General features: G+C 34.8%; 1 protein-coding gene across 2 annotated transcripts in view; it reads right to left on the bottom strand.

Moving 5' to 3' along the window:
* Positions 1-23,415, bottom strand: part of SLC4A10 (solute carrier family 4 member 10) — a 226,922-nt gene that overhangs the window by 188,336 nt on the left and 15,171 nt on the right. For both annotated transcript variants that reach the window (XM_024122229.1, XM_024122230.1), the window contains exon 2: positions 2,824-2,905. In XM_024122229.1, the coding sequence (XP_023977997.1) occupies positions 2,824-2,905 (82 nt within the window). The remainder of the gene's footprint in view (positions 1-2,823; positions 2,906-23,415) is intronic.

Here is a 23,415-nt window from a genome sequence, read left to right as displayed (position 1 = left end):
CATTTGCAATAAAGTCCTCAGTTGACTCCACAGGAGGCTCTGAAGCTGAGACAGCCCTTCAGAATTGTACCAATTTGAGGCAAGACTCTGGGCCTTTATACTCCTTCTCTGATAACTTATTGAATTCAGATGCCACAGGAGAGGCAGCTCCCTTCAGCTGAAGGTAATTTCTGGGGTAGCAATTCCAAATTCTAGTTGATTTAAAATAAATATCTACTGGTACATTTTATCTATGTTACTAAAGAAGCTCTTAAAAAGTGGCGCCCTATGGTAATTTTATTTTTAATTTCTTGAGGAACTTCCACACTGCTTTCCATAGCAGTTACACTATTTTACTTTCTCACCAGTAGTGCACAAGGGTTCCAATTTCTTCACGTCTTCACCAACACTTGTAATTTTCTGTTTTTTTTAAAATAGTAACCATCCTAATGGGTTCGAGGTGATATCTCATTACAGATTTAATTTGCATTTCCTTAATAGTTAGTGATGTTGAATATCTTTTCATGACCATGCTGTCCATTTGTATATCTTCCTTAGAGAAACGTCAATAGTTCAATTCTTTTTATCACTGAATAATATTCCATTGTATTGGCATACTACATAGTTTACTTATCCATTAAAGGACATCTTGGTTGCTTTCAAGTTTTGGAAATTATGAAAGAAAAAAAAAACAATACGGTGGCGCCCTAGTCTTTTTCTTTAATTACACAGAAAGAGAAGCTACCACCACCCTTATCCTCAGTAATGCCACCTTTCTCTCTGGTGCTCTCCCAGTTACCCACGTTACATTATATTATATGCTACCAGTTGATTTTTTTCCTGAACCATGACATCCACCTCATTGCCCCTGCATTATATTCCGATTCAGGGTAATCAATCTGGGAACCACTAACAGATCTATTGATTCTTTGTATGCATCACAACAGAATCCTCCACGGCATCCTCAAATGCTGGAATGTTTATCTACTTAATATGATCTGGGAGCAGAACAAATATTAAGAAAGTCAACATAAATAAGGTTTTTCTTATTTTCTTTCAAAATTCTAAAATGTTGCCTTTGCATTCTATGATGTTAACTTCAATCACCAGTGACCAAGTCACAGTTATTCACTTCTGGGATTAAAATACCCACTATAGACATCAGCAAACAGAACAAAATCTGATTTATCCAACTGTGTTTTGCCAACCAGAAATCTCTTTTAAGAAGCATTGTACACTGTTATGTGTATTCCCAGTAAAAAGAAACGTATGTAATACATGTTAATACAACAATTAAAGTGACTTTATTAAATCTTATTTTTGTATTATATATTTTCCTTTCAAAGGGACCATTTAGTATTTTACTGTAATTATTTATAAATTACTGTTAACTGCTAATTATCTGTGTGTGGATTATCAATCACAATCTTTAAACCCAAGATGATGTTTCACTGGAATTGAGTACATTTTTACACTAAATTCTTGATTTATTAGGTTTTCTTGTGTGAGTTTAGTGAATATAAGCATAGCTTAAGTCATGGTATGACATAGTAGGACAGTAACTATGCTGCTTTTCAAATCTAAAGAAAAATTCGCTTTATATTAGACATTACTGGGTTAGATTTTTCAAGTTTCTGCTTCCTTCAATTTGTGTAATGAATATGGATAGCATGCAAATTACTACACCTGCCCAGTAAGTATAACCTTTCCAGACCTTGGGTGCTTTCTGTGCATCAAGCAAAATGTCAAACACAGAGTGGGTATAGTTGTTGAAAGTTGTCTCTAAATGGTATGTTAACTCTTCTGTTATTTAATTGTTGTAACTAAATATAAGACCCAATAATAATGAATTTAACCGTAATTTAAGTGGCTACAATTCTTAAGGGGAATGAACACTTACTTTTCAGCTGCTGTAGATTATTAGGAGCTATCTCTGATTAGTTTAACTTAAGATGATTTGAGTTTCACTTTTCAACAAAAAGATGAAAAACACCACATACCTTGTATCTCACTAGTAATAATTTCTTGTTAAAAAATTAAAATGAACTAATGGCATGTATACATTAAATTGCAGTGGAATAATAATTGTCAATACTTATGTAACTCTTAGGCCAGGTAGTATTCTAAGTATTTTTCCCTTATTTCTCATAAAAATTTAGGAAATATATTCCACTGTTATCCATATTTTAACAACAGAGAAAACAGGTGCAGAGAAGTTAACTAATTAGCTAAAGCTTCCATAACAAATAAGGGACAGAAGTGATATTTGAATCCAGTACAGTCTGGTTTCAGAGCCTCTATACTTTACCAGCTGCTAGACCATACTACCTTCCTGTTGAATTAGCTGACCTTATTCCTGTTGAAGAGAACACACACAAATGATGCCTCCAGCCCTCTCTCATATACATCTCAGTAAAACTAGAATACCAATTGTCCTTAACTCCCTTCCAGTGACAGCCTACTCGACAACATAGGGTGAATTAGATGCCCCTTTTGTCCTCCCCCGTCACATAACACCCAATATGCTGGTCTGTCATAATTTTTTTCTTTTCACTCCCCAATTAATTGTAATTCCTTGAAGGAAGGATTATTGAAAGACTGGCACACAACACAGTACAGGAATATAGGAGAGGTTCAATAAACGTCTGTTGAACAAATTAATGCTTCTCATTGTTTGTAGGACTGACTATTGGCACTACAGAGTACACCAAAACAGTCATAACCACCCCACCACCACCACCATTATTACTCTGATATCAACTTTTGCAGTTCTCCACATTGCAACAAACTTCATATTTCTCTTTGAAACACCAATAGGTATCCCCCCCACCAAAATAGTCTTACCTTCTAAATCTTCTTTCTCAAAGTGTGTTTTGAGAATAGAACGAGTTCCACCTCTATCCACAACTGCCTCTTCATCATTTCTCTGTAGAATAGAGAGAAAGAAGACTAAATGATAGTATATAGATTCTCTTAATTTCAGCAAATAAACTTTAATGTGATCTAATAATTTAGGGGTTTAATTCAGTAACATAAATCTACTTGTACATGACTATTCTATTTGATTATCAAGTGTTAGTTTACAAAAGACTAAGATTAATTTGACCACACATTCAGAGAAGGAATGTCATTTGATTTTCCATGAAATTGAAGGCAGTCAAACATTCCAGTTGGCATCATTTGTTAGTGAGATGAAAACTAGAAAACAAACAGTTATCCTGTCAATTTAGTAACATGTATTTTTATCTCTGATAAAGAATTCTTGTTAACAAGATGACATTTTGAACTATACAAGGAAAATATGAAAATCATTAGTGCTATGTCAGGGAGAAATAATTCCATTGCCATTATAAATGGGGTTGGGGGGAACTAATCTCTTGAAAGCAATTAGTAGCAATTACTAGGTAAACTAAAACTCTAATGACTTTGTTTCAGTATAAGGCATTTTATTCAAACTAAACTGTAAATTACAATCATGTGCATTAAACCTTCATTCAGTTTCTATAAATTTTTTTACGTATTTAGAAGGGCTGGGCACAGGCTTTGTCTTCTGAACACTGTACACATAACTCAAAATAGTATACTCAGTGATTTGGTACTCAATAAAATAATGGGGGAGGTGTGAGCATAATCCATTTTGACCATGCAGGAATGGACAAAATATGAAATACTTAATGAAGTGAAATACAAATTATTTACAACTTTTATCTGTGAACACCTCGGTAAAAATTGCCTTAAAAGTGAATACCGAGTACAAAAGGAGAAATGAAAAGGTAGACTAAAGTTGAATAAAACTTTTCAAGATCTATTTCTAAGCCTATTCTAGTTTATTACTATTAGAAAAGTAAAAGATTTTTGTTTCTTCTTTGAAAGCTTTTTAATTCCTGAACATAATCTTAATACAGATTTGTCCTCCATGTTTGACAAATCAGTACTTTCAACTGCAGGAGTATAGACATATTTCAGCCTAAAAAGATCAGCTCTCATATGCTTCAAACGCAGCACAATATGCAGCAGAAGGACATGTTTTATAGCCTATAGTCCTGTTGTCTTTCTGTCAACTTGTACTGACACAAGTCAGGGTAAAGTCTTTGAAATCAGAGTTAGATAAACTTACACTATAAATGAGAGAAAATGAGGGAAAAAATTAAAATGAAGATAGATTTCAGAACCCATTGCTCTTCTGTTTGGCAAAGTTTAAGAAAATCTGTTGATTTAACCAATAATAGCAATAGAAAAACTAAAGTTGAGACTTTTATAATTTTCCTGAACCAGATAAATGCAAGTTTCAGCCTATTTTGAATCTGTTCTTGATACATTTACAAATCAAATTTACCCTCTGTGCAAGACATTTTCAAATATATGTCACACTAGAATACAACTCTGCCCTCTGGGGTGTTGTTAGGAAGAATGCCAAAAACTAAGTCATGCATCCTTGTTCAAAGGTCAGAAGGAACACTATTCCAATATAACTCAAAATGGCAGTCTCTGAAAACAACTGCAAAATGGAAAGCTTATATAGAATACATGAAGATGTTTCCCCCTATACAATAAATATTTGATTTTGATTTCAAGGACCTGAATCATTTTCAGCTTATACAAAATGTTTTTTCCCCTTATTTATATAAAGCATGTATACTGTCCATGTACAAAAGATAATTCTGTTGAATCGCTAATGTTGAGATATTGAGAGAAAATGAAATTTTGCAGCAGAAGTAGAAATGGAATCTAAATAAGAAATAGCTGATTATTTAATTACTATGCAGGTTACAAGAAGAAGTGACCTAATTTTAATTTTTCTTTAAAAGATAAAGAACTAGAAGCTAGAATATGAATATAACTCAATGTAAGTGACTCATTTTGTAGTTTCATATTATCCTCTTTAAATACTCTCTGGATGTTCCATATTTTCAGCTGAAAATTCCCAAGATACAGATTAATGTTAATACATATACTGAAATTCCTCTACTTTGGCTATAGCTCAAAAGATCACTTAAATATTATTCAAGGCTTTTTAGCAGAATATTTCCCTTTCCCCTTATTACCAAGAGCAAGTAAATATGAGGTGTGATGATGGGAATGCAGAGGGACTTATGCCACTGGGTGCCAGTCTATGCAGTAATAGAGCAATAAGATACATTTTCACTTCATTTTGAACTGTTACTATCTTTAGAATTGGTGAACATCAAATATATTAATGCACCCTAATTTCCATATGTATTTACTCACCTAGGAACAAATTTTAGCACTGTGTAGGGAGAGAACACATAAATATATTACATTGCCTTTCAATACAATTCACCCTTACTACACTGTTGGGTAAACATTTATAAGATGATTGAGTCCAGTAAATAGTATTGTGTTGGGATATATATTTCTCAATATGGGCCACGTTCCCCTCAAATTTAAAACATTGCCCATATTGAGAAATATATATCCCAACACAGTCACATATTCATATATATGTAATCAAAACAAAAGTTTCACAAACCAGTATTTACTCTTAGTATAAAAAATGCACTCCGATATTTTCTGTTCCAGGGTATACTATTTCATTTAGAAGACCTAGTCACTACCCATTAAATTTATTTCAGGACCGAAAAATGGCTTGTGACACGCAATTTGAAAAACATTGGTATAGACTATGGCCCTGGGACAGACTAACAGTAACTAATTCACACAGAAATTTCTTCTAGACTTGTTTGTAAATATCATTAGGTCTATGAATATGTAAAAATCACCTTTTCTGATTTACCATAGCTCTTGAGCAGAGCCATCAATGAAATAAACTTTTCTAGTTTTACAAACCAAAATCTAACAGTAATCTTGTGAGCAGGAAAATTCAAACTTTTTCATATCCTTTTAATTCTCATCTCATTTGAAAATGAATAGAGGAGAAAGCAGTTTATTTTCAATTCAGAATTCTTTCTTCCTTAGAACTATTTATCATATCATTTTTAAAAAGTAACCACTTTTTCTGCCTTTCTTCTTAGGTATTAGATATTAGGATAGTGTTGTGTGCTGTATACTCTCCACTAACCCTTACAGATCCACTTTCCACTCTTATTCACCATGCTCTGTGTCTTTACAGACTGCATCGCTAGGATCCCTTGCCTTTTAGCTTCCTATTGAGTTCAGCCAATGAGAGATAATGACAGAAGGCTATAGAGTTGGGAGGAGAGAAACATGGCCCCTGTTGGACCATAGTTTGGCAACGGCTGTGATCTTCTATCAAACACCAAAGCGCTTGTCACGTGACTCTTCTACAGCTATAGATCTTGCTGGTTTGCATTAACTGCTCCCCCACCTTGCTCCTTTAGGCCTAGAAATAGTGACAGTTTCTGACTGTTGCAGGTTTCTGGGATTTCACTAACCCTTGCTGATTACCCTTTATCCTGTGTACACTTTTAAAAAAAATTTTTATTGGAGTATAGTTGATTTACAATGTTGTGTTAGTTTCTGCTGTACAGCAAAGTGAATCAGTTATACATATACATACATCCACTCTTTTTAAAATTCTTTTCCCATATAGGCCATTACAGAGTATTGAGTAGAGTTCTCTGTGCTATACAGTAGGTCCTTATTAGTTACCTATTTTATATATAGTAGTGTGTATATGTCAATCCCAATCAGTCCTTTCATTAAATTCTTTTTATCACCCTTCTTGAGTGACCATCTCTTTCTTGCTATGACCTTGATTTACATGTCACATTTATTTCAATGACTAAAAACCATGATATCAAGTTTCATAGAGATGAACATATATTCAAAGTGGCAACCTACATACATAACTTTGACTAAGAAATATCTATCAAAAAATACTGTTGAATGTTTAATTACATACAATTATTTATTTTGTTTTTATCTTTTGCCTTTAGGAGACAGACCCCCCAAAAATATTACTACCATTTATGTGAAAAAGCATTCTACCTATGTTCTCTTCTAGGAGTTTTATGGTTTCAAGTCTTATATTTAGGTCTTTAATCTATTTTGAGTTTTTGTATATGGTGTGAGGAAATGTTCTAATCTCATTCTTTTACATGTAGCTGTCCAGTTTTCCCAGCACCACTTATTGAAGAGACTGTCTTTTCTCCAATTGCTTTTTGCCTCCTTTGTCATAGACTAATTGACCATAGTCACATGGATCTATTTCTGGGTTAACTATTCTGATCCATTCATCTATGTGTTCATTTTTGTGCCACTACTATGCTGTTTTGATTTCTGTAGCTTTGTAGTATAGTCTGAAGTCAGGGAGAATGATACCTGCAGCTTTATTCTTTTCTCTCAAGATTGCTTTAGCAGCATTATTTGCAATAGCCAAGATATGGAAGCAACCCAAGTGTCCATCAACAGATGAATAGATAAAGAACATGTGGTATGTATATATATATATGTATATACATATATAATGTATAATATATATAAAGAAATATTACTCAGCCATAAAAAAGAATGAAATTCTGCCATTTGCAATTATGTGCATGGACCTAGAGAGTATTATGCTTAGTGAAATAAATCAGACAAATACTGTGTTTTCACTTATATGTGAAATCTAAAAAAATAAAACAAATGAATGCATAAAACAAAACAGAAACAGACTCACAGATATAGAAAACAAACTAGTGGGTACCAGTGGGGAGAGGGAAGGGGGAGGGGCAAGAGAGGGGTATGGAATTAAGAAGATACAAAATACTATGTATAAAATAGATAAGTGGGAGACATTCAAGATGGCAGAGGAGTAAGACGTGGAGATCACCTTCCTCCCCACAAATACATCAGAAACACATCTACATGTGGAACAACTCCTACAGAACACCTACTGAATGCTGGCAGAAGACCTCAGACTTCCCAAAAGATATATATTTTTTTCCCTTTTCTCTTTTTGTGAGTGTGTACGTGTATGTGATTTTGTCTGTATAGCTTTGCTTTTACCATTTCTCCTAGGGTTCTGTCTGTCCGTTTTTTTGTTTGTTTGTTTGTTTGTTTACTATAGTTTTTAGCACTTGTTATTATTGGTGGATTTCATTTTTGGTTTGGTTGCTCTCTTCTTTTTTTTGGATACTTTATAATTTTTTTATTTTTAATAATATGTTATTTTTTATTTTAATAACTTTCTTTTCTATTTTTCCTTCCTTCCTTCCTTCCTTCCTTCCTTCCTTCCTTCCTTCCTTCCTTCCTTCTTTCCTTTCCTTCCTTTCCTTCTGAGCTGTGTGGCTTGACAGTCTTCATGCTCTGGCCAGGTGTCAGGCCTGTGCCTCTAGGGTGGGAGAGCCGAGTTCAGGACATTGGTTCACCAGAGACCTCCTGGCTCCATGTAATATCAAACAGTGAAAGCTCTCCCAGAGATCTCCATCTCAATGCTAAGACCCAGCTTCACTCAATGACCAGCAAGCTACAGTGCTAGAAACCCTGTGCCAAACAAATAGCAAGACAGGAACACAACCCCACCCATTACCAGAGAGGATGCCTAAAATAATAAGGTCACAGACACCCCAAAACACACCACCGGACGTGGTCCTGCCCACCAGAAAGATATGATCCAGCCTCATCCACCAGAACACAGGCACCAGTACCCTCCACCAAGAAGCCTACACAACCAACTGAACCATAATTAGCCATTGGGGGCAGACACCAAAACCAACGGGAACTACAAACCTGCAGCCTGTAAAAAGGAGACCCCCCAACTCAGAAAGTTAAGCAAAATGAGAAGACAGAGAAACACACACAGCTGATGAAGGAGCAAGGTAAAAACCCACCAGACCAAACAAATCAAGAGGAAATAGGCAGACTACCTGAAAAACAATTCAGAGTAAAGAGAGTAAAGATGACACAAAATCTTGGAAATAGAATGGAGAAAATACAAGAAACATTTAACAAGGACCTAGAAGAATTAAAGAGCAAACAATGATGAACAACACAATAAATGAAATTAAAAATTCTCTAGAAGGAATCAATAGCAGAATAACTGAGGCAGAAGAACGGATAAGTGACCTGGAAGATAAAATAGTGGAAAAAACTACCGCAGAGCTGAATAAAGAAAAAAGAATGAAAAGAATTGAGGACTGTCTCAGAGACCACTGGGACAACATTAAATGCACCAACATTCGAATTATAGGGGTCCCAGAAGAAGAATAGCAAAAGAAAAGGACTGAGAAACTATTTGAAGAGATTATAGTTGAAAATTTACTTAATATGGGAAAGGAAATAGTCAATCAAGTCCAGGAAGCGCAGAGAGACCCATATAGGATAAATACAAGGAGAAACAAGCCAAGACACATATTAATCAAACTATCAAAATTAAATACAAAAAAAAAATATTAAAAGCAGCAAGGGAAAAACAACAAACAATATACAAGGGAATCACCATAAGGTTAACAGCTGATCTTTCAGCAGAAACTCTGCAAGCCAGAAGTTAGTGGCAAGACATATTTAGAGTGAGGAAAGGGAAAAACCTACAACCAAGATTACTCTACCTAGCAGGGATCTCATTCAGATTCGACAGAGAAATTAAAATCTTAACAGACAAGCAAAAGCTAAGAGAATTCAGCACCACCAAACCAGCTCTACAACAAATGCTAAAGGAACTTCTCTAGGCAGGAAACACAAGAGAAGGAAAAGAGGTACAATAACAAACCTAAAACAATTTTTTAAAATGGTAATAGGAACATACATATCGAAAACCACCTTAAATGTAAATGGATTAAATGCTCTAACCAAAAGACACACACTGGCTGAATGGATACAAAAACAAGACCTGTAAATATGCTGTCTACAAGAGACCCACTTCAGACCTAGGAACACATACAGACTGAAAGTGAGGGAATGGAAAAAGATATTCCATGCAAATGGAAATCAAAAGAAAGCTGGACTAGCAATTCTCATATCAGACAAAATTTCCTTTAAAATAAAGGATATTACAAGAGACAAAGAAGGACACTATATAATGATCAAGGGATCAATCCAAGAAAGAGATAGAACAATTGTAAATATTTATGCACACAACATAGGAGCACCTCGATACATCAAGCAAATGCTAAGAGCCATAAAAGGGGGAATCAACAGTAACACAATCATAATAGGGGACTTTAACACCCCACTTTCACCAACGGACAGATCATCCAAAATGAAAATAAATATGGAAACACAAGCTTTAAATAATACATTAAACCAGATGGACCTCATTGATATTTGTGGGACATTCCATCCAAAAACAACAGAATACACTTTCTTCTCAAGTGCTCATGGAACATTCTCCAGGATAGACCATATATTGGGTCACAAATCAAGCCTTGGTAAATTTAAGAAAATTGAAATCATATCAAATATCTTTTCCGATCACAACGCTATGAGATTAGATATAAATTACAGGAAAAAATCTGTAAACAATACAAACACATGGAGGTTAAACAACACATTATTAAATAACCAAGAGATCACTGAAGATCAAAGAGTAAATCAAAAAATACCTAGAAACAAATGACAGTGAAAACACGATGACCGAAAACCTATGGGATGCAGCAAAAGCAGTTTAAGAGGGAAGTTTATAGCAATACAATTCTACCTCAACAAACAAGAAAAATCTCAAATAAACAACCTAACCTTACACCTAAAGCAATTAGATAAAGAACAACAAAAAACCCCAAAGTTAGCAGAAGGAAAGAAGTCATAAAGATCAGATCAGAAATAAATGAAAAAGAAATGAAGGAAACAAGAGCAAAGATCAATAAAACTAAAAGCTGGTTTTTGAGAAGACAAATTGATAAACCATTAGCCAGACTCATCAAGAAAAAAAGAGAGGACTCAAATCAGTAGAAATAGAAATGAAAAAGGAGAAGTAACAACTGATGCTGCAGAAATACAAAGGATCATAGAGATTACTATTACTACAAGAAACTATATGCCAATAAAATGGACAACTTGGAAGAAATGGATAAATTATTAGAAAAGCACAACCTTCTGAGACTGAATCAGGAAGAAATAGAAAATATAAACAGACCAATCACAGGCAATGAAATTGAGACTGTGATTAAAAATCTTCCAACAAACATAACCCAGGACCAGATGGCTTCACAGGCGAATTCTAACAAACATTTAGAGAAGAGCAAACACCTATCCTTCTCAAACTCTTCCAAAATACAGCAGAGGAAGGAACACTCCCAAACTCATTCTGAGGCCACCATCACCCTGATACCAAAACCAGACAAAGATGTCACAAAGAAAGAAAACTACAGGCCAATATCACTGATGAACATAGATGCAAAAATCCTCAACAAAATCCTAGCAAACAGAATCCAACAGCACATTAAAAGGATCGTACACCATGATCAAGTGGGGTTTATCCCAGGAATATAAAGATTCTTCAGTATATGCAAATCAATCAGTGTGATACACCACATTAACAAACTGAAGGAGAAAAACCACATGATCATCTCAATAGATGCAGAAAAAGCTTTCGAAAAAATTCAACACCCATTTACGATAAAAACCCTCCAGAAAGTAGGCATAGAAGGAACTTACCTCAACATAATAGAGGGCATATATGACAAACCCACAGGCAACATCTTTCTCAATGGTGAAAAACTGAAATCATTTCCTCTAAGATCAGGAACGAGACAAAGTTTTCCACTCTCACCACTCTTATTCAACATAATTTTGAAGTTTTATCCACAGCAATCAGAGAAGAAAAAGAAATAAAAGAAATCCAAATCAGAAAAGAGGAAGTAAAACTGTCACTGTTTGCAGATGACATGATACTATACATAGAGAATCCTAAAGATGCTACCAGAAAACTACTAGAGCTAATCATTGAATTTGGTAAAGTAGCAGGATAGAAAATTAATGCACAGAAATCTCTGGCATTCCTCTACACTAATGATGAAAAATCTGAAAGAGAAATTAAGGAAACACTCTCATTTACCATTTCAACAAAAAGAATAAAATACCTAGGAATAAACCTACCTAAGGAGACAAAAGACCTGTATGCAGAAAACTATAAGACACTGATGAAACAAACTAAAGATGACACAAACAGATGGAGAGATATACCATGTTCCTGGATGGAAGAATCAACATTTTGAAAATGACGATACTCCCCAGAGCAATCTACATCAGCCTCTTCAATAAGTGGTCTTGGGAAAACTGGACAGCTACATTTAAAAGAATGAAATTAGAACACTCCCTAACACCATACACAAAAATAAACTCAAAATGGATTAAAGACCTAAATGTAAGGCCAGACATTATAAAACTCTTAGTGGAAAACATAGGCAGAACAATCTATGACATAAATCACAGCAAGATCCTTTTTGACCCACCTCTTAAAGGAATGGAAATAAAAACAAAACTAAACAAATGGGACCAAATGAATCTTAAAAGCTTTTGCACAGCAAAGGAAACCATAAACAAGACAAAAAGACAACCCTCAGAATGGGAGAAAAATATTTGCAAATGAAGCAACTGACAAATGATTAATCTCCAAAATGAGACTGAGCTCATGCAGCTCAATATCAAAAAAACAAACAACCGAATCCAAAAATGGGCAGAAGACCTAAATAGACATTTCTGCAAAGAAGATTTATAGATTGCCAACAAACACATGAAACGATGCTCAACATCACTAATCATTAGAGAAATGCAAATCAAAACTACAATGAGGTATCACCTCACACTAGTCAGAATGGCCTTCATCAAAAAATCTACAAACAATAAATGCTGGAGAGGGTGTGCAGAAAAAGGAACCCTCTTGCACTGTTGGTCAGAATGTAAATTGATATAGCCACTATGGAGAATAACATGGGGGTTCCTTAAAAATATAAAAATAGAACTACCAGATGACCCAGAAATCCCACTACTGGGCATATATCCTGAGAAACCATAATTCAAAAAGAGTCATGTACCACAATGTTCATTGCAGCTCTATTTACAATAGCCAGGATATGGAAGCAACTTAAGTGTCCATCAACAGATGAACAGAAAAAGAAGCTGTGGCACATATATACAATGGAATATTACTCAGCCATAAAAGGAAACGAAATTGAGTTATTTGTAGTGAGGTGGATGTGCCTAGAGACTGTCATACTGAGTGAAGTACGTAAGAAAGAAAAAACAAATACCCTATGCTAACACATATATATGGAATCAAAAATAAAAAATGGTTCTGAAGAACCTAGGGGCAGGACAGGAATAAAGATGCAAATGTAGAGAATGGACTTGAGGATACAGTAAGTAGGAATGGTAAGGTGGGATGAAGTGAGAGAGTGGCATGGACATATATACACTACCAAATGTAAAATAGATAGCTAGTGGGAAGAAGCCGCACAGCACAGGGACATTAGCTCGGTGCTTTGTGACCACCTAGTGGGGTGGGATAGGAAGGGTGGGAGATAGACACAAGAGGGAGGAGATATGGGGATATATGTATATGTATAGCTGATTCACTTTGTTATAAAGCAGAAAGTAACACACCATTGTAAAGCAATTATAGTCCAATAAAGATGTTTAAAAATTAAAAAAAAAAACACTTAGCATGTTCACTCAATAAAATAGATAAGAAACAAGGATATATTATACAACACAGGGAAATGTAGCCATTATTTTGTTATAACTTTAAAAGGAGCATTATCTATAAAAATGTTGAATCACCATTGTGTACACCTGAAACTAATATAACTTTGTAAATCAAGTATAATTCAGTAAAAAATAACCACCTAAATAAATAAATACAGCCACTTCTGTATTTTTATAAATATAGTCTCTATACAATGTGTAAGAATAAAATACAATTCAAAAATGTTATGATTAACAAAAAAAGATATTGTTGAATGAAGAGTAGAGGACGAAATGGTGGGGAAGAGTCTCTGAATCATCAAAGAGTTCTCAATAGCATAAATAACTCAAGATTGCTTAGTTTCTGGGCCTCCCTGGTGGCGCATAGTTTACCAATCCGCCTGTCAATGCAGGGGACTTGGGTTCGAGCCCTGGTCCAGGAAGATCCCACATGCCGCAAGCAACTAAGCCCATGCACCACAACTACTGAGCCTGTGCTCTAGAGCCCATGAGCCTCAACTACTGAGCCTGCATGCCACAACTACTGAAGCCCACATGCCTAGATGCCGTGCTCCACAACAAGAAAAGCCACCACAACGAGAAGCCCGTGCACCACAACGATGAGTAGCCCCTGCTCACCACAAATAGAGGAAGCCCACACACAGCAATGAAGACCCAACACAGCCAAAAATAAATGAATAAAATAAATTTTTTTTTTAAAAAGAATGCTTAGGGCTTCCCTGGTGGCGCAGTGGTTGGGGGTCTGCCTGCCGATGCAGAGGACGCGGGTTCATGCCCTGGTCCAGGAGGATCCCGCGTGCCATGGAGCGGCTGGGCCTCTGGGCCGTGGCCGCTGAGCCTGCGTGTCCGGAGCCTGTGCTCCGCGACGGGAGAGGCCGCAGCAGTGAGAGGCCCGCGTATCGCAAAAAAAAAAAAAAAAAAAAAAAAAAAAGAATGCTTAATTTCTGAAAGAAATGAAAAGTAGAGTATAGAGTAAACTTCTGGATGTGTGATAAGGGAGTGAAAAAGAGTAACTAATCAAATATAAGTATTAAACTCTTGTAAAGAATGTTCCCTGTAAATGAAGGAATATATGTATATATTTCTACCCATGAGGATCCATGTAGAAATTACCTTTTGTTCAGTTTACAGGGTCTCTCAACCTATGGATTAATATCTTGTTTAACATTAATGAAACATTTTCCAGTATTGATTTAAGAAGTAGTAGAAACATACAGACACATGTATTTTATAAACATGACCTGAGAGTTCATTTCTTAAGTGTTTATTTCCAAGGGCTCCATACTTGTCAATTCTCATTAATGTTAAAATACTTCACAGAAAATTAAGGTTGATTTTACTCACTTCACTAATGTTAAAACATGCTGTTAATAACTGGTAACATCTCACATACCACATTATTTTCATACTTTGCTTTAATAATGTGTTGCTACTGTTTCATTAAAGACATGCAGAATTTTAACTTGTTGTACCCATCTCCTCATAACTTTTTATTTTAAATAATGAAAATAAGAAAATTAAACATTAACACTTGGATTCAATGTTGATATTCATCATATGCATCCATATTTACTCTGGATGCCTCCTATTTTTTTTCATTTTTCCATGTAAGCTAAAGTATTTTACAAATATAAAAAGGTCAGCTGTTTAACCTGTAATTGCATTATGCTGTATTACATAGGGCAATAGATGTGAAAGCATTAGCTCAGAGATTAACATTTCATAGAAGTTCAATACATACTAGCTGAACTGAAATCTAAGCATGTCAGGCCTAACTTTGAGTGTCACTTAGTATATTATAGTTTAATAAAATAAATGAACCCATACATTTTTACTAGCATATTATTTTGAAATTAGGTATTGAAAATCTTGCATCTACTTTAAAATATAGACTATACCATTTCATGGTAATACAAGTTCAATCCATCTATTTTATACACTGTATTAATTAACTCATATGAAACATATTTAAAGTAGTCCAATAAATCACTCTTTCTCCTTTCTGGTGTTTTTTTAAATAAAAAAGAAGTGAGTCCGCTTATAAAGTGTCTAATTGGGGAGGTGGCAATCAGGTTTCATTTGCTTATGCAAAGTAAACGTGTTATTTCATCTTTACACATACAAGAAAAAATAGAACTGAGAATAAGAATTGGAGAATAAAACCCTCTGTCATAGGAATAAGGATAAGAAGGCATAAACTAAATCAACATGTAAAAATTTTAAGATTTTTCTCATCTCATTTACTTGGAAAACTACACCCATGCAAACATTAAAGACCTGTTCGGGGCTACACATTTATGTCAGGTGTGTTAATCTGTTGAAATGAAGTACTCCAAAGTCAGGTTGAAATACTGAAATGTTGAAATGCTGAAAAGCTCAGTGGTGAAAATCTTCCAATGCTAAGCTATTTCTGGCTCAGGATTAATTTCATCACAACATATAGTACTGTACTTATTACTGCCACTGTGGTCCAAAGAATACTGTCTCTCCTGTCAGGTCTTCTAGGGGGCCTAACATCTGATGGTTTAAGGATAAAAAGTGTTTGAGAAGTTAAGAACAATTTCAATTAGCCAAAAATATTTTAAAGGGGAGTGATACCTTCATAATTGAGTTCTTGCCTTGTTTGCCCACCTGATCCTCCAGATTTGTTTGTTTTGAATTCTGGACTTGACTCCTGCCTTGTCGTTGAGTCCTCTTACAAGCTCATTTCTGCAGATAAACCCAATTCTGTACCCAGAAAAATGATGCTAACTGCTGCTAAATTTCCTATTGCTGCTTCATGCTGTCTCTACTCTGTTCATATTGCTTGCATGTAAAATGCCCTATGAGGCTCCACCTGTCTTTGTAGGCCTTCCTTATTTGTCCTGCTGTGTCCTTCCCTAAGCATCTGCCACATCCCCATGATCTTGTTTGGAGCTCAAGTACAAGTTTTGGTGGTATAACCTGTCCCTCTGCTGCTGATGATCCCTTTAGGAGGTCAACATAAAGGCAGTATTGGATAAACACTGAAGGTTCGTATGTTGGGCCACATAACTCCTGGATTTAAGTCCGGTTTCAATTAATTCCTAGCTGTGTGACTTCACCATTTTATGTAATCTCTCTGCATCTCGAGTGATTTATTAATACATGTAAAGTTCTTGAGTTTGCCAAGCATGTATTAAGTTCTCAATAAATGTTAATTATAACATTGTTATTTATATTATTATTTGTACTATCAGAGCCACAAAAATCAATAAGACCTAGCTCCTTCCCTCAAAGAGTGTATAGGCTTCATGTAAGGTACAATGCACAATGGTATCATGAAAGAAATTCATACAGGTGAAACTCAATCATAAAGATTATTATTTTTCTCCAAGAAAGTCAGTAAAAACTCCATTAAAAGAGACACTTCAGTTGATTTTTAAAAGATCAAGTTATCTTTGCAAGGCAGACAACGGGACAAAGTGGTAGTTTGGGCATAAATATCAAGAAAAAACCCTATTTTTCTGAATAAGGGTGAAAGATATTAGTAGGACCAGAGCAGGACTACTGATTTGGTTCTCATTACAATGCAAATGCCTAGAAAGAAAACGTCTCCTAAAACCTGGGACAGGATAAAAAATCCTGATGTGCAAAAAGTAGAATTTCTAGAAAGTGGAGAAATAATAATTATATAGATAATATTCTTAAAATTTAAAACTCCATGAACAGGTAAAACAGTGGGCTGGAGAGACAAGAATTAAGGAACTGGGGAAAATATCTGAAAAATTATACAGAATATATCACAGAATAACAATATGAAAAATATGAAATAGATAATTTTTAAATGAAGGATAATATGATAAAGTCTAACATGTATGTAATTGGAGTTCTAGAAGATGAGAATAGAGAAAATGAGGGAGAAGTACTATTTGAAAATAATAGGTGAAAAATTTTCCAGAATTGATAGAAGACATGAATCCTCAGATTCAGTAATCACAAACAGTATAATTAAAAGACAATTCACACATAGACATATCATGTGAAACTGCAGAATGACACATTTTTAAAGCAGCAAGGAAAAAGAAAGAGATTACCTACAAAGGAATGACAAACTAACAAAAATAGTAAATTAATATCTTCAGGATACTAAGAAAAAATAATTGTTAATCTAGAGGTAGATATCCAGCTAAGCTATCATTCAAGAAAGGCACTTCAGACAAACAGAAACTGAGAGAATTTATCACTAAGGCATTCTTTCTAAAGGAACTTCTAAGTATATATTTCAGAAAGAAATAAAATGATCCCAGAAAGAATGTATGAGATGCAAGAAGGAATCCTGAGCTAAGAAACTGAAGGACATAAACAAATATAAATAAAATAAAAATAAGATGAATTTAAACATTACTTCATGATATCTAAGATCCTTTCCAGTTGTACAATACTTGAATTTTTTTATATTCAATTGTTTTATACTTCAGTGTAAGGGTCATTTTTGTCTGTATTAAGTACCTATCTGTACTTCAGCTTACATTATAAAAATGAATTATAATAACATTTATAATCCTTCCATATATTAATACACTTTTCCATTCCTGATATTTTTACTGAGATACTATGGACTTGTAGGAGACATAAGTATCAATTATAGGAAGGGGATAAAGGTACACAGATACATTTTTAAGTAAAATTATCAATTTCTAACCTTTCCATTGTGAATAAAGGCTTGTTCTTTTCAACTTTGTAAGAATCTACAAAATTAGAGTACTGCACAAGTATTTAACCTTCCCATTACAAATTAGGACAGTTCTGAGTTGGCCTACATACACAATAGTCAATTATATGAGTTATTTAAACTGAAATAAGCCCATTGTGTCTGTATTTTAATGATTTATAGGTGAATTGGACTTGAATATTCAATAATTTGCAAACTTAAGAAAGAAAGGGGTTTTCTAATATAAGTAAATCAAACAAATCAAGTCAGAGAGTAGGAATAATAAAATGATATTTGTAAAGCGTTATAGATTAAATAAACAAGGAAATTTCAAGATATTTTTACATAACTAAAATTGTTCTGAGGAGTAAGTAATAAAACATTAGAAGATGAACTTCAATGATAACAAGCAGTGAAAATAGATACTTCAGGTATATGCTTAAGCTACAAAAAGTATAGTGTTTAAATAATGTAAAAAGTAAAGTAAGCAAATCTAAGCAGTTCTATAATTTTTTTCTTTAGCCTCAGTGATTGTTTATTAGTGATATGTTTTATCATATCATTAGTAAAGTGGTAGAAATCTGAGCAATTATGCAATTTACTAAAAAAATTAACTTCTATTACATTTAATAGTAACTCTAAGCAAAGCAATTTTCCTAATTATACACATGTCAAAAATGTGGACAGGGAAAGGAGAAGGGCCACTTTATTTACTTTCCCCTTTAAATCTAAAAAAGGACAAAACCAAATCAAAAAACAATCTGTGCTCTTAAATTTTCTAGTTATGTCAAAATTCAAGGGACATAGAGAAAGAAAATTAAAAATCTTAAACATGGAAAAGATGGAATTAGATTTGAAATGGGAAATGAGGAAAAAAGAAAAATGAGTAAAAATATATATAACACTTTCGATGGATAACTTCTTAAATTTCCTCAATTATTTACTCCCTTCACAACATCACAAGCTATCTATTATCTGAATTAAATTTGTGTATAATTGAGACGTGAGAATTTTTTCCACTCCTTAGAAGAACCAAACACCAATTACTAGAAGTATATGTGATTCTGCATTTGATTTGTTTCTGGTTTTATGTTTTTGTTAGTTTAGTGTTTAGTGTTGGTTTTCATTTTGGGGTTTGTTTATTGCTATGGTTGCTCTCTTCTTCTTTGTTTTCTCTCTCTCTCTTTTTTTTTCTTTTTGAGAGAGTGTGTGTGTATGTTTCTTTGCATGATTTTGTCTGTTTATTTTTGCTTCTGCCATTTGTCTTGGGGTTTTGTCTGTTCATTTGTTTGGGTTTTTTGTTTTTTGTTTTGTTTTTTCTGCTTCCTTTCCTTCTGTGCCATGTGGCTTGCAGGGTCTTGGTGCTCTGCCCGGGGGTTGGGCCTGAGCCTACAAGGTGGGAGAGCCGAGTCCAGGACATCAGGCCACCAAAGAACTCCTGGCCCTGTGGAAAATTAATTGGTGAGTGCTCTCCCAGAGGTCTTCGTCTCAACACTAAGACCTGTCCACCCAGCAGCCAGCAAGCTCCAGTGCTGGATGTCTCACGCCAAACAATTAGCAAGACAGGAACACAACGCCACCCATTAGCAGACAGGCTGCCAAAAGTCATACTCAGCTCACAGACACTCCAAAATACACCACCAGATGCATTCCTGCCCATCAGAGGGACAAGATCCAAACCCACCTGCCAGAACACAGGCATCAGTCACCTCCATGAGGAAGTCTACACAAGCCACTGGACCAAGCTCACCCACTGGGGACAGACAACAGAAGTAGACGAACTATGACCCTGCAGCCTGCAGAAAGGAGACCCAAAACACAGTAAGTTAAACAAAATGAGAAAACAGAGAAATAAGCAGCAGATGAAGGAGCAAGGTAAAAACCCACTAGACCAAACAAATGAAGAGAAAATAGGCAGTCTACCATTAAAAGAATTCAGAGTAAAGACAGTAAAGAAGATCCAAAATCTCAGAAATAGAATGGAGAAAATACAAGAAGCAATTAGCAAGGGCCTAGAAGAACTAAAGAACAAATAAATAGTGATGAACAACACAATAACTGAAATTAAAAATACTCTAGAAGGAATCAATAGCAGAATAACTGAGGCAGAAGAACGAATAAATGACCAGGGAGATAGAATGGTGGAAATAACTGCCAAGGAGCAGAATAAAGAAAAAAGACAGAAAAGAATTGAAGACAGTCTCAGAGACCTCTGGGACAACATTAAACACACCAACATTTGAATTATAAGGGTCACAGAAGAAGAGAAAGAGAAAGGGTCTGAGAAAATATTTGAAGAGATTATAGTTGAAAACTTCAATAACATGGGAAAGGAAATAGTCAATCAAGTCCAGGAAGCGCAGAGAGTCCCATACAGGATAAACCCAAGGAGAAACACACTGAAACACGTATTAATCAAACAATCAAAAATTAAATACAAAGAAAAAAATATTAAAAGCAGCAAGGGAAAAGCAACAGATAATATACAAGGGAATCCCCATAAATTTATCAGCTGATTTTTCAGCAGAAACTCTGCAGGCCAGAAGGGAGTGGAAGGATATATTTAAAATGATGAAAGGGAAAAACCTACAACCAAGATTTCTCTCTCCAGCAAGGATCTCATTCAGATTCGACAGAGAAATCAAAAGCTTTACAGACAAGCAAAAGTTAAGAGAATACAGCACCACGAAACCAGCTCTACAATAAATGCTAAAGGAACTTCTCTAGGCAGGAAGCACAAGAGAAACAAAGGACCTATAAAAACAAACCCAAAGCAGTTAAGAAAATGGTAACAGGAACATACATATTGATAATTACCTTAAATGTGAATGGATTAAACGCTCCAAACAAAAGACACAAACTGGCTGAATGGATACAAAAACAAGACCCCTATATATGTTATCTACAAGAGACCCACTTCAGACCTAGGGACACATACAGACTGAAAGTGAGGGGATGGAAAAAGATGCTCCATGCAAATGGAAATCAAAAGAAAGCTGGAGTAGCAATACTCATATCAGACAAAAAAGACTTTAAATTAAAGTCTCTTATAAGAGACAAGGAAGGACACTACATAATGATCAAAGGATCAATCCAAGAAGATATAACACTTGTAAATATTTATGCACCCAACATATGAGCACCACTATACCTAAGGCAAATGCTAACAGGAATAAAAGGGGAAATCGACAGTAACACAATAATATTATGAGACTTTAACACCCCACTTACACCAATGGACAGAACATCCAAACAGAAAATAAGTAACGAAACACAAGCTTTAAATGACACATTAGACCAGATGGACTTAATTGATATTTATAGGACGTTCCATCCAAAAACAACAGAATACACTTTCTTCTCAAGTGCACATTCTTGAGGAACATTCTCCAGGATAGACCACATCTTGGGTCACAAACTACACCTAGGTAAACTGATATTGTATCAAGCATCTTTTCTGACCACAATGCTATGAGACTAGATATCAATTACAGGGAAAAAAAACTGTAAAAACTACAAACACATGAAGGCTAAACAACACACTACTAAAAAACCAAGAGATCACTGAAAAAATCAGAGAGGAAATTAAAAAATACCTAGAAACAAATGACAATGAAAACACGTAGACCCAAACCTATGGGATGCAGCAAAAGCAGTTCTAAGAGGGAAGTTTACAGCAATACAATCCTACCTCAAGAAACAAGAAAAATCTCAAATAAACAGCATAACCTTACATCTAAAGCAATTAGAGAAAGAAAAAGAACAACAAAAAACACCCCAAAGTTAGCAGAAGGAAAGAAATCATAAAGGTCAGATGAGAAATAAATGAAAAAGAAATGAAGGAAAAAAATAACAAATATCAAAAAAACTAAAAGCTGGTTATTTTAGAAGATAAACAAAATTGATAAACCATTAGCCAGACACAGCAGGAAAAAAGGGAGAAGACTCAAATTAACAGAATTAGAAAAAAAAAGAGAGGTAACAACTGATACCAAAGAAATACAAAGGATCATGAGACACTACTACAAGCAAGTATATGACAATAAAATGGACAACCTGGAAGAAATGGACAAATTCTTAGAAAAGTACAACCTTCCAAGACTGAACCAGGAAGAAATAGAAAATATGAATAGACCAATCAGAAGCACTGAAATTGAAGCTGTGATTTAAAATCTTCCAAAAAACAAAAGCACAGGGCCAGATGGCTTCACAGGCGAATTTTAACAGAAACTTAGAGAAGAGCTAACACCTATCCTTCTCAAACTCTTCCAAAATATAGCAGAGGGAGGAACACTCCCAAACTCATTCTATGAGGCCACCATCACCCTGATACCAAAACCAGACGAAGATGTCACAAAAAAGAAAATTACAGGCCAACATCACTGATGAACATAGATGCAAAAGTCCTGAACAAAATACTAGCAAACAGAATCCAACAGCACATTAAAAGGACCATACACCATGATCAAGTGGGGTTTACCCCAGGAATGCAAGGATTCTTCAATATATGCAAATCCATCAATGTGATACACCATATTAAAAAATTGAAGGATAAAAACCATATGATAATCTCAATAGATGCAGAAAAAGCTTTTGACAAAACGTAACACGTATTTATGAAAAAAACTCTCCAGAAAGTGGGCATGCAGGGAACCTACCTCAACATAATAAAGGCCATATATGACAAACCTACAGCCAACATCATGCTGAATGTTAAAAAACTGAAAGCATTTCCTCTAAGATCGGGAACAAGACAAGGTTGCCCATTCTCACCACTATTATTCAACATAGTTTTGGAAGTTTTAGCCACGGCAATCAGCAAAGAAAAAGAAATAAAAGGAATCCACATCAGAAAAGAAGAAGTAAAACTATCACTGTTTGCAGATAACATGATACTTACTATATGTAGAAAATCCTAAAGATGCCACCAGAAAACTACTAGAGCTAATCAATGAATTTGGTAAAGTAGCAGGATATAAAAAGAATGCACAGAAATCTCTTGCTTTCCTACACACTAACAACAAAAGATAAGAAAGAGAAATTAAGGAAACACTCTCATTTACCATTGCAACAAAGAGAAAAAATACCCAGCAATAAACCTGCCTAAGGAGGCAAAAGACCTGTATGCAGAAAACTATAAGACACTGATGAAAGAAATTAAAGATTATACAAACAGATGGAGAGATATACCATGTTCT

Source organism: Physeter macrocephalus, chromosome 2 (assembly GCF_002837175.3).
Source record: "Physeter macrocephalus isolate SW-GA chromosome 2, ASM283717v5, whole genome shotgun sequence".
Lineage (NCBI taxonomy): Eukaryota > Metazoa > Chordata > Mammalia > Artiodactyla > Physeteridae > Physeter > Physeter macrocephalus.
This window is presented reverse-complemented; position numbering and strand designations above follow the sequence as displayed.